General features: G+C 36.7%; 1 protein-coding gene across 2 annotated transcripts in view; it reads right to left on the bottom strand.

The window, feature by feature from the left end:
• Positions 1-15,064, bottom strand: part of LOC118006776 (integrin alpha-1-like) — a 170,762-nt gene that overhangs the window by 114,484 nt on the left and 41,214 nt on the right. Inside the window, exon 1 of one of the 2 annotated variants that reach the window (XM_034999544.1) lies at positions 968-1,134. The exons of the other annotated variant lie outside the window; for it this stretch is intronic. Within the exon in view, the coding sequence (XP_034855435.1) occupies positions 968-1,001 (34 nt within the window). The 5' untranslated portion in view covers positions 1,002-1,134. Of the gene's footprint in view, positions 1-967; positions 1,135-15,064 lie in introns of those variants that run through there. 2 annotated transcript variants of the gene reach the window in all.

Raw genomic sequence — 15,064 nt, 5'->3', positions numbered from 1 at the left:
AAGTTAGAGCTGAACTGACAACTATTTCATTTTAGCTAAGAAAGACTTAATGGAGATGGAAACTTTCAAGTTAGATTTTTAAAGGGAGGGAGAGATTCAAGTTGGCAGTGAGAAGAAAATATGTCCCAAGGATTTGGGAGGGTCTCTACAAGTAATAAGACATACAAGGGGACAAATACGGTTGCAAAATCATAGAGAGATTTGCCTGGCTCGCGTGGAAGATGCAGACAAAGAATGGAAGGCTAGCATAGGTCCATTTATGTACATTTCCTGCTCCTACTTCAAGTGTGATGGAGAACAGCTGGTTACCATCTTCTGTATAATTGCCTTTCACATATTTGAAGACAGTTTTAAACACGGTTTGCTCTACTCCAAACTAAATAGTACATGCTCCTACCCTTCTCTCACAGGTTTATTTTTTTGAAAACTTGCAACAGATTATCTTTGATATGACAGAGACACAAAGTAGTACGTCTACAACAGGATTTCTCAACTTTAGTGTTATTGACATTTTGAGTCAGAAAATGATTTGTTATGAAATTCTATACTTTATGTTGTAGCAGCATCTGTGGTCCCTGTCCACATGATGCCAGTAGCACTCCCTGAGTGATGGAGATCAAAAATGTCTCCAGACACTGACAAATTCTCCTGGGACCAAAACTGCCCAAGTTGAAAATGACCATTCTATAGATAAGGACCAGAACACCACCACCCATGATTTTGTTGAAGAAGATGATGGAAAAACAACTGGCCTGCAGACCAGCAGCATCTGCATCACCCGGAGCTTGTGAGGGATCCAGAATCTCAGGTTCCACTCGGATTTCCTGAACCAGTATCTCCACCCCAACAAGATCCCCGGGAAGTTCAATTCCTGTTAAGCTTTGAGAGGTGTAAGCCTGTAATATGGTAACCCTCTTTCATAATGTTGATGCAGGTGACATAATTTACCTAAATTAAAAGTACTCACCATCTTTTAGACCAAACGGGGAAAGGATTATCATTAGTCAGATTCAAGTTCACCTGCTCTTGAAATATTTTTCCAGCACTTTATTGTCTTTAATATATGTTCTCCCAAAGGCCATTCATGATACTCCTCAATATAAGACCGAGAGCTTTTGGTTTCCTTTTTAGGCCTGTTTATTCCACATGTTGTGTGGAATGTCCGGGGGGAGGGGGGTGTGCTGCACTTTTTTTTTTTTCATTTCCTGTCTTCAGAATTCTACAGGCAATTTGCCCAAAGTGATTGTAAATCAGTCTCTTTCATGTTTGCTAAGGCACCAAAGAGACTGAAGCACAGGAGATGACAAAAAAAATAGTTTACATCTTATTCTTTTGATTTAAAGAAGTGCACAAACAGTGAAAGCAGCTTCTTGTATTTTTGAGTTTGATGCTCATTTTGTTATACTAAGTTGTCTTGGAACTTTATGTACCAGAGGTAAAGTAAAAATCATACTTATTCTTCGTCAAAGTCAAAAAACAAAAACAAAGCTGAGGGGGCTTAAGGGGCCATATAGGGTGAAAATGATGGGAAATAAGACATAGACAATAGTCAGATGTCAAAATTAAGTTCTGATTTCACATGTACCAGCAAAAGAGGAATTTTTTTCCCTTAATAATAACAACATAATTACTATGTGTTATTCTTCACATGCTCCTTCTCATATAATTTCCCCACAACCTTACAGTTAGTGTTATTATCACTGCTATGCAAATGAAGAGAAGGAGGCTCAGGATAGCAGAGAAATTTGCCCACATTTCCCCAGGATTCCTAAAATTCACATTAATTTGATTTCTACATCTTATCGCTAAAACTGAAAAGGGCTAGGAGAAGGCAACGTTACTATTAGTCCATGTAATTACATCTTCTGAGAAGCAAAATTGGGAAAGAGGCCTTCTACAGTGGCCATGGCTAAGAAAATGGGGATGAGGGGGATGACTGGAGTAAGGAGAGAAGTCATGCCTGCAGAGCTCTAGATAAAGCATCATGAGATATTTCAGCCAAAACATTCATGTTCAGGTAGAAAAGAAATGCAAAGGCTTGCTCTCTTTCAAATATGATTATATGTGTTATATATTTAAGGGCTAAAAACTGAGAGGAAGATGAGATTGTTGGTATTGAAAGCCCTTTTCCTCACTTGCAATGTATAATGAAACATCTTTATAATATCAGTGCTATAAATCTGAAATTTTAATTAGTTCAATTACTCTTGATGGCTAAGTGAGTTGGATCTTAATTTTGGTGTACATGATTACCTTAAAAGATAAAATTTGAGAGGTACCTGGGTGGCTCGGTTGAGCATCCAACTCTTGGTTTCAGCTCAGGTCATGATCTCTGGATCGTGGGATTGAACCCCGCTGTGCTCAGCGGGGAGCCTGCTTCTCCCCCTCTTCCTCTCCCTCTGCCCCTCCCCCTGCTTGTGTGTGCTCTCTCTTTCTCTCTCTCTAAAATAAAGAAAAATCTTTTTAAACAAGACAAAGTTTGATAGTGTAACTGGATCTATCCAAAAATATAGTACTACATAATTCTAGTTGATCTGATATCTGAAGTGATTATTTTTACAGCATTGCAATCTTGAGAAGGATGAGACAAAGAAATCCAGTGGTGAAGACAACAGAAAATAAAAATAGAATAAAAAAACAACATTAGAGCCTTGAGCCTTGATGTAGAATCAACACAAGTATTTGGAAATGGTATCATAGTCTCAAATACAGGAATACATATTTTCTGGAAAAAATACTGTACCCAACTCACCGTCTCCAAGCAATTGAAACTTCCCTATACAATTATGTAAGAGGAAAGTCTGGCTCAATCAATCCCACCATTCAGAGTTCTTTCATCAGAAATGATGTAATATGTCAGCATGATATCTACCTCTATCAGCAAGTCCAGAAAAGCCAATCCAAATAAACACCTCGATGTTCAAGCATTTTCCAAGTTTCATCCTGGGAGGTTGCTTTTTAACTGCAGCTTGCTGTAGTGGGTGAATTGTTTTGACTTTAGTGCTAACGTCCTGTGGGCCTCCAATTAATACATATGGTATTTGAACTTCAAAGTGAGTGTGTGTTTATGTGTGTATCTGTATCTGGCTGGTGGAAAGGAGGCAAGGAGGCCTAATTCTTGGCACATAGTAGGTGTTTAATACAAGTTTGTTAAATGAAACAGGATGGAATAAACACAGAAATGAAGAGTTCTCATATAAAAGTCATTCTGGCTGTAAGAACTTGTACCCTTTTGTAAATGCTGCCCAGAATATTAAACTCCAATGGAGTGTTTCCCAAACATCCTTTGTTAAAAATCCCCCTTTTAAATTTTTCTACATAAGTTTGTTCTTTCACAGTGTTTATTTTCCTTTGTAGTATCTACAGACATCTGCTCTTTTCCCATATCCTTCCACCACAAATAATTGCCTACTCTGCCAGCTCTTCTCAGACTGTCCCTTCTCTTGAAATTCTTAAACAGTCTCAGTTTCCCAACGCCTCCACCCTATCACCATCATCTTCTGGCTCTGTTTTTTACAGGATGAAAAAGCTGCAGAACCTCAGGAGTCCCTGGACCCCATTGTGGGAAACATGACTTGCGTGTTTGTGCAAGCAATGTGAGCACAGAACTCTGTTCTCCAGCTGCCCTGGCATCCTGGGAGCTGAACTCATTAATTTCTGTGACTACACAGCATGGAGTGCTGCATGGGGAAAGGCGTATTACACTTTAGAACAGAGCAGGGTTGCATCCTATTCAAGAATTTACACTGAAATGTGAGATACAAAGTCTTTGGATGTGTAAAAGTATGAATGAAATTTGTACTTTTGTTAATGAAAAATTTTCAGTAGATTTTATTTACATATAGTATCTTCTCAGTGAGACAGTAAGACATTGTCAGTAAGTTTATTTTTCTTAGCATGCATAACAGGTACTTCTGAGGCCCAGGAAAGCAAAGAGGTAGTATGAACTGTAAAATAAATGGTTCCAGGCACTAACAGGTTGTATTATTGATTCTCCTACAGATTCAATAGGAAAATTTTTCTGGATGCCTTGGGTACTGGCTTTTGAAGTCCATACACATGTTGGAGTGTGTGACACAGGTTTACTACTTCAGATACTTCTATTGCTTCACTGGAGAGAGTGAATTCTACTTCTTTTTTGTTTGTGTGTTTAATAACTCCAATAGAAATTAGGAAATTTAAAATAATTCATATCACTGTGTATGCTCCCTCTTTGCTTTCCTGATCCATGAAACCACCTCTTGTGCACATTAGCGAAAATAACAGGATTGGCAATGTGTTACTGGCTCATAAATATCATGGAGAAGAAATTATATGTAAAGTAACATAATTCATTGAAAAAAATCTGTAAATAAAGGTAGAATTTTTTTTTAAAGATTTTATTTATTTATTTGACAGAGAAAGACACAGTGAGAGAGGGACAAGTAGGGGGAGTCGGAGAAGAAGCAGGCTTCTCGCGAAGCAGGGAGCCCGATGTGGGGCTTGATGCCAGGACCCTGGGATCATGACCTGAGCCGAAGGCAGACGCTTAACGACTGAGCCACCCAGGCGTCCCAAAGGTAGAATTTTTTAATCAGGTTTTTCTTCTCAGGCATTTACGGACACAATGCATATGGTACCTGGGTAAGATGTGACTCTGAGATTGAAACAAAAGCATCTCAAAAACATGCAAAAGATTATCCAGTTATCTAATGTACAAATGGTATAAAAAGAGCCAAAAGTGGGGCACCTGGGTGGTGTGGTCAGTTAAGCAGCTGACTCTTGGTTTTGGCTCAGATCATGATCTCAGGGTCTTAAGATGGAGCCCTGCATGGGGCTTCATGTGGAGTCTGCTTAAAACTTTTTCTCCCTCTCCCTCTGCTCCTCCCGCACCTAAAATAAATGAATAAATCTTAAAAAAAAAAAGATCCAAAAGCCATTCTCTCTTAATTGTACAATTTGTAGTTAGGAACTAAAATTGTTTAAGTGAAAACACACTTATGTGTAACACAAAATAGAAATGAATGGAAAAATTCCAACATGTGAAAAAATCAGTTAAATTAAGTTGTGATTATTTAGACTGGAAAGTAATTACTGGCATTTTGAATCAACTATAATATTTTTTCAAGGATTGAGTATGCCTGGACTTTTTAAAATGTCTTGATTTTTATGCAAGGTTTTAGGAATACAATCAACATATAAAATGATCTACCTATATTTTATTTTGCCATGGACCACAAAGGGGTATTAGCTTTAACTTGCCTTAAACTTTCATATTTTTTTATTTTCCATAATGCTCAGAAGCAGGAGGCAAAGTATACAGATTTATAACATTCCTCTTTTGATGGAATAAGGTTATCTAAATACTTTCTGGTTTAACACACAAGTGGTCAATCATTAACATTAATAAATTAAAAGCTTCATGAAGCTAAGTAACAAAATAAAATACTGTGTAATCCCCAGTATATCCCAAATCAAAAACAAAGTCTATAAGAAAATAGTTGCTCATCCTAGAGTTACCCAGTAGTTTTAATTGGCAATTTCAAATTGCATAGATTAAGAGATGCCTTATTGATTCTCATATACCATGTAATGGGCTAATTTTTCTAGATGTCCCTAATAATATACTAGCACTTAGACTAAAATGATTCTTTACAATATTTCCCTCCCTTCCTAGCTAATTTTTATAGCTAGTTTTCATTTTATCATTCATTACCAAACCTTCTCTTCATTCAATAGTTTTTTGGTACCTCTGTTCGATTTAAAACTTGTTCAGTTTATCAAGAGAAAATAATGGAAGTCAAATGAATATAACTTGTGGTTCATCTGAAAAAAAAAGGAAAATAAATCAGAAAGTATTTTAAAGGACATGGGTTTGTTTATAAAAGATGAAGAAAAATCTCAGTAGCCTGGAATGTTGAAATATTTCAGAAGGCAAGGGTCAGTAGAATGCTTGTTTTCTTTTCAGAGGAAATAGATAACTTAATGATGCTTTCTTTTCTGTTTTGAGATAGCTCCAATTTTGTTTTCTTAGCTATAATTGTTGTTGCTAAGACTAAGATGATCTTTCAGCACTTAGAACATTAGTTGAGCAATAAATCCTTGGATTCAAACTCTCTTCCTATCTAGCAGCATCATCTTTTACATTCTTTCCATTCGTCTCCTAGAGTATCTGGTAATTGAAGTAAATACAGATGTTATAATCAAAATCCCCAAGACCTGGCAGCCAATATTTTCCTTAAATGGAAGCATACTAGTACTTAGAATCACAATCCTGGTGACCAAGTACTTGTTATATACAAGGATCTTGAAATTCGAGTAGAGGTTATCTGTGGACTGGGGGCAAGAGAAGGAAGAGAATAGGATCCAAAAGGAAATAAAAATGTGGTTTTAACTTTATATGTTTTTAGAGGAAAATGCTTACTTCCCTTTCTTCATGGAAGGGAGCTCTGTGAGGTGTAACCCTCCTTGTCTGTATCTATGTCTGTCTCCTTTCACACTTAAATGATTGGTGAGTTTGGAAAGAGAAGCTCTACGGGTAGCTCAGTCTTTTCTTACTTGTTTTCTCTTAGAAGTGAGCCTGCCTAGGGCGCCTGGGTGGCTCAGTTGGTTAAGCGACTGCCTTCGGCTCAGGTCATGATCCTGGAGTCCCAGGATCGAGTCCCACATTGGGCTCCCTGCTCAGCAGGGAGTCTGCTTCTCCCTCTGACCCTCCCCCCTCTCATGCTCTCTGTCTCTCATTCTCTCTCTCGCAAATAAATAAAATCTTAAAAAAAAAAAAAAGAAGTGAGCCTGCCTACAGAAAAAACAAAAACAAAAACAAAATAATGCTTTGTTCTATTTCCCCTGTATCAGACTCTGAGTTGGGGGTGGAGGGTAAGTCAGCTTCGTCTAAGGGTTAATAGTGGAAATTTCATTCATCAGCCATGCTCCATTCTGATTCTTGGTCATTTCCCAATCAGTTTTAGCTTCATTGTCGAAGAGATTTGCTCATTATTGGGCTTTCTAAAAAATCCTAATAGTGTTCTATTTCTCATGAAAAATAAATAATTATGGGACAATGTTTAGATTTTGCAAATCTGGGCACTGGGCACATTTATGTTTATTGTTATTCCTTTAATTTTCTTTCTTTTTTTTTTTTTTCATTTCGAGAAAAGTTTAATGCCATTATACCAAATCAACCATATAAGATTCTCCTCTGAAAAAATAATACTTTGTGTTATTTTCAGAAATATTTCTTTCATATATTTAAAAGAGGTTATTGGTTTCTCTATTTACTGGAATATGAAATGAAGCCTGCTTTATAATTACAATGACTTTTTGGGTTTTTTTTCGGGGTAACCCATCCCCCCACCCCCCATCTCCTCTAAGTCTTTAATTTTCTTATTAGTTTAAAGAATTTCAAGAGAAAAAAGAACTTCTAAATATTTTTTGTATAATTATTATTATGTTTAAAGATGTGTTGACATGATATATCTTCTCTAATTCTTTTTAATTTTATTAATTTTTAAAATTTCGTATCTCAACACAGAATTAGAACAAACACAATGCTATTCTTGTTTCTAGGAGCTGCAAGGAGACACAAAATAAAATAATTTGAATGTATCATCTTAATTATCTTTACCCATTTCTCATTTTCTACAATCCCTTCACTATCAATGACATTGAGAGTAAGGGGTGGGGGGTCTGTAGAAGAAGATATAAGGAGGCATGATTAGGATAAGGGGGAGATATGATATTTCAGAGGCAGGCAAGGTGAACAAGGGCATGTGGAGATCTGACCAAGGATGGTTTGCTATGGCAGCTGCATCTTATACTCACACTCTGGTGGATATTGCTGGTGGCCAAAAAATCAAGATTTTAGGAATGAGATTAATACTATGATTAGCCAAAGTTTCCAATTTGCTTAACAAATACACTGGTCTGAAAAGGAACTGACTGCTAGAATTTTCACTATTTCTTTTCCAGTCCTTGTCCACAGTCTAGTTTCTTGGACTGTGCTATTTATATGGCTGTGTCTGCCTCTTCAGAGAACTGAAGACGATCCAAATCATGGAACTGAGAGTTATATTAAGAAAGAGACAAATGTGATGCTCCAGGAACTCATAATTCCTTACTCTGGGAGAAGTTTAAAAAATATGGAAGTAAGTCAAGTAACACTTACTGATTTTCCACTGGCCATCTTTATTTCACAAACACTAGGCACTCAGGGAAGATGTAAAAGAAACAGGTCATCACTCAGTTTAGAACTGTCCAGCATGCCAGAGGTGTACTGAACATTGCTTCTGAGAATATAAACATATAAAGATGGAAGGAAAAATGCCAAGGAGTTGTACACTTACCAGTAAGGTTAAACAGGATAGAGCAGGATTATGGCAGATGAATGAGCATGCGTATTTGACAATTTTCCTTAAGTATTGCAACTTTAGAAAGCTTGCTGACTTCATTGTTTCTAATCATTCCATGTATTCTTGCAACTCTCTAATCTTAAATTATTATTTGGATCTTTAAAGGGGCAGAAATTAGCACAACCAAATCAATAGCAACCACAAAGACTACATTCCATTGACATCAATGGAATCTAGTACCACATTTCCTCCCAGAAGGGAGCCCATGATATATTACAGAATGTTACATGAGAATTTTTAAGACCTTAGAGTTAAAGAAAATTTGTATCTTATAAAAATGGAAAGATAATTAAGTGGATTAGACTGGATATACTTTTTTTATGAGGGGATAGTCAGGATCCTGAGGGTTCTATATAGTAGCTTATCCTCATGAAAGGCCATTTTACTGTCTTTTCAAAGATTTTGAAAGGACATCTTTTCCATCTAGTGATACTACACCAAGGTTAACACTCCAATTTTAAAGTTTTTGATGGCTTACCAAAACAAAAAGTTTGAGAAAAACAACTAAAAACAACCAAACAAAATTAAACTCTTTGAGCAATGGGATCGGGGGGAGTCAGGGATGAAAAAATATATATGGATTTAGATATTTCTGTTAGGATAAAAAGGGTCTTCTCAATACCTAGAATATTTGTTGTCAGTATTTAAATATGCTTTCAGGTTTCTAGTGATAGTGTTCGTTCTCTATTCTAACATAGGGTAGGTAGTAAGTGGTTATATGTTTTATATCCTTCAAGAAAAATCTGTTTGACCCTTGATCAAACTGTTGAGTTTAGGGGAAACTGCAAAGAATTAATTATGACTTCCTAATATATGACTTCTATAGTGATAAATCATAAAACATTATAGTTTTACACCTTACCTATTACTTAAGTTGGCTGTTCCATTTCACCAGAAGTCAGCAACTACCGTCTTATGGCAACTACCTTATTCCAACCAAGGGTTTCAGAGGGTGCTACCATGTTTTTAAGTGACACTGGGGGATCCAGACTATAGCTGACTGGCCCAAGAATGAGCATCAGATTTAAAATGAACCATCTGGTATCTCACCCTCCTGGCCACAGTTGATTAACTCTAAGGCAGCCAATCCAAGTACTCAACTCTCTTATATCAGGTTGGCAACTTTTGTAGACTCTTGTCTGGTGGTGAAGATCATGGAACAAGACACTCAGGAATAGACACAGGCTTCATTCTTGCCAAGAAGGTATTTAATGGTGTGAGAGTAAAAGCCAGATGAGGGAAAGAGAGAATTCTAAGATACAGAAGGGAAGTGAGATATTGTCTAGTCCAGTTAGTGGTCCCCCTTCAGTTTCATTGCTCCACTGTGGCTGGGGGAAGGATGGGAAAGAAGAACGAGGCAGGGTAGCTAAGAAAAACAGATGGCTACCATGACCTGACTCAATGCTTCCTTCTTACTTCCCCCAAAGGCCATTAAAAACTTTAAAAAGACAGAGTAAGAGAGAAAAACAGACTAGCCTGCTCTGTATATAGATTACAAGTATGTAAATAAATGTCTGTATGTAAAAACATTCTGCATGTGTTATATTCATTCAGCACACACTAATAAACACCTATCATGTGCAAGGTAGTGTGGAAGAGCCATGAGTGATTAAAAGGCAAAATAAACATTAGCCATGCCCTCAAAGAGCTTTAGTTATTTGTGAGACATAAGGCATAATCAAATAATTAACCATATGAGGTTAAAAAAGAAAAAAAAATCCCAGGGGCCATAAGTGATTGCTGTAGTGTGACTCCTGTAATTTGGATGCCAATTTTATAAATCTTAATCCTAGCTTTGTTTTTTCTTTTTTTTTTTTAAAGATTTATTTATTTATTTGACAGAGAGACACAGTGAGAGAGGGAACACAAGCAGAGGGAGTGGAAGAGGAAGAAGCAGGCCTCCCGCCGAGCAGGGAGCCTGATGCGGGGCTCGATCCCAGGACCCTGGGATCATGACCTGAGCCGAAGGCAGACGCTTAACGACTGAGCCACCCAGGCGCCCCCTAGTTTTGTTTTTTCTTTCTTTCCTATTTAGTCATTGAAAAGGTTTGTGCTATCTAAGATTTTATTTATTTATTTATGTGAGGGTGGCGGATGGAGGAGCAGAGGGAGAGGGACAAGCAGACTCTGTGCTGAATGCAGAGCCCAATGCAGGGCTCAATCTCATGACCCTGAGATCATGACCTGAACCAAAATCAAGAGTCGGACGCTTAACTGACTGTGCCACCCAGGCACCCCAGGTCTGTGCTATCTAAAAGAGAATAGGAAATAGATATCTTGGGACTTAATTTGGTTAGTCCTTTATGTACTATGAAAAAGTGTGACACCTTTTTAGTTGACTAGGCAGGTGATTAAATATGCAAAATTTCCCTGGGAAGACTCTACATTTCACATTAGAAAATGCTTTCAGTACTTTAGGTCTGTACTCGAGGCATCACCATGAGTTAAAAATAAAGCCAGATGAAAACATGACACAGAACTCACACTGACTTTCATTGCCCGGTCAGATTTAAAGTTGAAATCTTCCATTATGCAACATAAGAATAATTCATTTAAATACAGGCAAAAGGGCAGGATGGTGGTGATGTCACTACAGAATAATTGCTGCTTTGTGGCAGGCTGATCTTATTAGGAGGGCAGAGCTGAATGAGGCACCAGCTTGCCCCTCCACAGACTGACACCCTGCCTGGCGCCTACAGCAAAAAACTACAGTGAAAAACGAGGGTGAGTGATTCTGTTGTATGTCAGTTATTTCCCAGCCAAACCCTGAAGCATATTTTTCTTTTCTTTTTTTTTTTTGGAAGCATATTTTTCCTTCATGTCTTGAGTGCAACTACTATTCCGTACTATGATGAAAGATCAGTAATATAATTTGTGTGGACACTTTATAAAATACTTGGCCTATTACTTTAAAAGTATAAAAAGAACTTTTTGAAAAATTTCAAAAATTGGATTTCCTTGGGCGCCTGGGTGGCTCAGTCGTTAAGCGTCTGCCTTCGGCTCAGGTCATGATCCCAGGGTCCTGGGATCGAGTCCCACATCGGGCTCCCTGCTCGGCAGGAAGCCTGCTTCTCCCTCTCCCACTCCCCCTGCTTGTGTTCCTGCTCTCGCTGTCTCTCTCTCTGTCAAATAAATAAATAAAAATCTTTAAAAAAAAAAAATTGGATTTCCTTAATTTTTAACTTTTTACCAGCAAGTAATGATTTTCTGGATGAACTCCAATCAACTTAAAAATGACTGTTATTTTTTTTAATGCCTGTCAAAGAAAGGACAGAAAAAAAAATTCGTTTTTGTTTTTTTAAAGATATACTCCCTGGTGAATACTTAGGACTTACTCAAAACAATTGGGCACCTAAGAGCTTCCAAAATTTATCTTTGAAGACATATAATGGGGACAATTTGAGAAGGTGATGAATCAAAGCTTTGTCATCTATTTCTTAAGAGATTGCACTGAGAAAAAAAGAAAAAAAAGGAACATTGCAGAATTGCATTAGGGTCCAGAAAATTGGCTTCTAAGAAGCTTTTAGTTTTCTGAATAAGGCTATTGTCCAAATTCTTAAATTTATATGTTCTCATAGTAAAACAACTTTTCACAGAACTACTAACACTTATTAGCTTTTTTTATATTTGGGAACTCAAATAACTTTTAATATATTAGGTCAAATGTCATTCTTAAGAAGAAAGGATTACTTCATTTACATATTTATTTAACTGATGCATGAAATGAGACCCTAACAAAATTGTTCATAAGCTACATGTCACACTAAAATACAAAGGTGCTGTGGCTTAAGTGTTAGGATAGTATGCCTTTATGACCTGAATCCTCAGCCAATTGCAAACCATACCAAAGTTGAGGATCACAGTGGTCAAAGGCCCAAGTCTTAACAATAACAATGATTTAATTATTCATAATTGACAAAAACAAAAACAAACAACAACAACAACAAAAAACAAGAGTGTATCATGTGTAACAGTGTGAACACACACACACAAATATGCTTTCTGGACATTTTAATGGAGTCCTGCTTTTGGCAATACCAAAAACCCCCAAATCCTTTAGTATCTTAAAAGGTATTTTCTATGTATGTGAATATGGTACTGTTCTCATTAGTTTCCTCTCAAAAAAAGAAAAAGAAACCCCACATAAATGTCCTTTGAAAGCCTTACTTGAAAAGTTCTTTTCACAATCATAATTATTGAAGACATTTTTCAAAAACTGATTAAGAATTTCTTCCTTATAGGGTGGCAAGTTTATACAATTTTCTTTCTCTCCCTAACCTATAGATCTTTTGTCACAAAAACTGATTACCACATTTAAAAAAAAAATTTACCATTTCTTTTCTTAAAGACTTTTTTAAAAAAAATATTAAAGCATAACATATATTCAGTATAGGGTGATAAATTGTGTCCCCTCAAAAATATGTCCAAAGTCCCAACCTCTGGTGTCTGTGAATGTGACCTTATTTGGAAGGAGGATCTTTGCAGATGTAATTAAGTTAAGGGTCTTGGGATGAGATCATCTTGCATTTAGAGTGGGCCCAAAATTCACTGATTGCTATCCTCATAAAAAGGGAGAGGGAGATTTGGGATACCTAGAACTAAAAACACAGAGGAGAAGACATGTGAAGACAGGTAGAGACTAAAGAAATGTGTTTGCAAGCCATGAAATGCCAAGAAATTCTAGGAACTACCAGAAACTAGAGAAGGCAAGGAAAGATTCTTCCCTAAATCCTTCAGAGGGAACATAGCTTGATTTTGGACTGCCAGCCTCCAGACCTGTGAGAGAATAAATTTCTGGGTTTTTGTTTTTACTTTTTTTCCTTTCCAGTTTTATTGACATATGACTGACATACAGCACTATATAAGTTTAAGCTGCATAGCATAATGATTTGACTTATATATGTCATGAAATAAGTACAAGTTTAGTTAACATTCATTATATATATATATATATGTATATATACACACACACACGCAGAAAGAGACAAAAATGTTTTTGTTGTGATGAGAACTCATAGGATTTGATTTACTCTCTCTTTTTTTTAAATTTTATTTTATTATGTTATGTTAGTCACCATAAAATACATCATTAGTTTTTGATTTACTCTCTTAACAACTTTCATATATACCATACAGAAGTGTTAGCTGTAGACATCATGTTGTACATTACATCCCCCGTACTATTCATCTTAAAAGTGGAAGTTTGTACTTTTTGACCATATTCATCCAATCCTCTCTCTCCCTACTCCCTACCTCTAGTAACCACAAATCTGATCTCTTTTTCTATGAGTTAGGTTTTGTTTAGTTTTGTTTTTTAATACTCCATATGTAAGTGAGAGCCTACAACATTTGTCTTCCTCAGTCTGACTTATTTCACTTATATCCGAATGCCTTCACGGTTCATACATGTTGTCAAAAATGGCAGAATTTTCTTCTTTTTTTATAGCTAAATAATATTCCTGTGTGTGTGTGTGTGTGTGTGTATCACATCTTTATCCATTCTTCTGTCAACGGACACTTAATTTGTTTCCATGTCTTGGCTATTATAGATAATGCTGCTATGAGCATGGAGGCGCAGATATCTCTGACATAGTGTTTTCATTTTCTCAGGCTATAGTCCCAGATGTAGAATTACTGGATCATATGGTAGTTCTGTTTTTAATTTCTTAAGGAACCTCCATACTGTTTTCCATACTGACTATACCAATTTACATTCCCACCAATAGTGCACAAGGGTTCCCTTTTCTCCATCTCTCACCAGCATTTATTATCTCTTGTCCTTTTGATACTAGCCCAAATTTCTGTTTCTTTAAGCCACTGTGCTTGTGATAATTTGTTACAGCAGCCCTAGGAAACAAATACCTTCAGAAAAGGGCACATATCCTCATTTTTTACAAATGTACATAAGGGCACAAAGTAACACACTCATGTAACTGCCACCCAAATCTGGAAAAGGAACATTTTCGGCACAACTGAAGCCCTTTGGAGTCCATTTCCTTTAAAACTACGAAGCAACTCAACAACAAAGAGGCAAACAACCCAATTAAAAAAATGGGCAAAAGTAATTAGTAGTAATTATTTGTAGTAATTAGAACCCTCATATATTGCTGATGGAAATATAACATCATGTAGCTCCTGTGGAAGATAGTTTGGTGATTCCTTGAAAAATTAAACATTGAGTTACCATGTGACCCAACAATTCCACCTCCAAGTTTAATACACCAAAGATAGGTTCACATAAAAACTTGTACACGATTGTTCATAGCAGTATTATTCATATAGCCAAAAAGTGGAAACAACCCAAATGTCTATCAACTGATGAATGGATAAGCAAAATGTGATATATCCATCTAATAGAATATTATTCAGCTATAGAAAGGAATGAAGTACTGATACACACTACAACATGAATCAACCAGATTTGTGGTTTTCAGGGCCTCAGAGGAAGGAGAAATGGGAGTGATTGCTTCATGGATTTGGGATTTCTATTTGGAGTGGTGAGAAAGCTCTGGAACTGGATAGATAGTGGTAACAGTTGCACAACATTGCAAATGCACTTAGTGCCACTGAATTATAACTTTAAAATGTTTAAATAGCAGGGGCACCTTGGTGGCTCAGTCAGTTAAGCGTCTAACTTTGGCTCAGGTCATTATCTCAGGGTCCTGGGATGGAGCCTG

The sequence above is a fragment of the Mirounga leonina genome, unplaced genomic scaffold (assembly GCF_011800145.1).
Source record: "Mirounga leonina isolate KUSES-001 unplaced genomic scaffold, KU_Mleo_1.0 Mir_99, whole genome shotgun sequence".
NCBI classification, from domain to species: Eukaryota; Metazoa; Chordata; class Mammalia; order Carnivora; family Phocidae; genus Mirounga; species Mirounga leonina.
The sequence above is the reverse complement of the archived record's forward strand: the minus strand, read 5'-3'. Positions and strand labels throughout refer to the sequence as shown.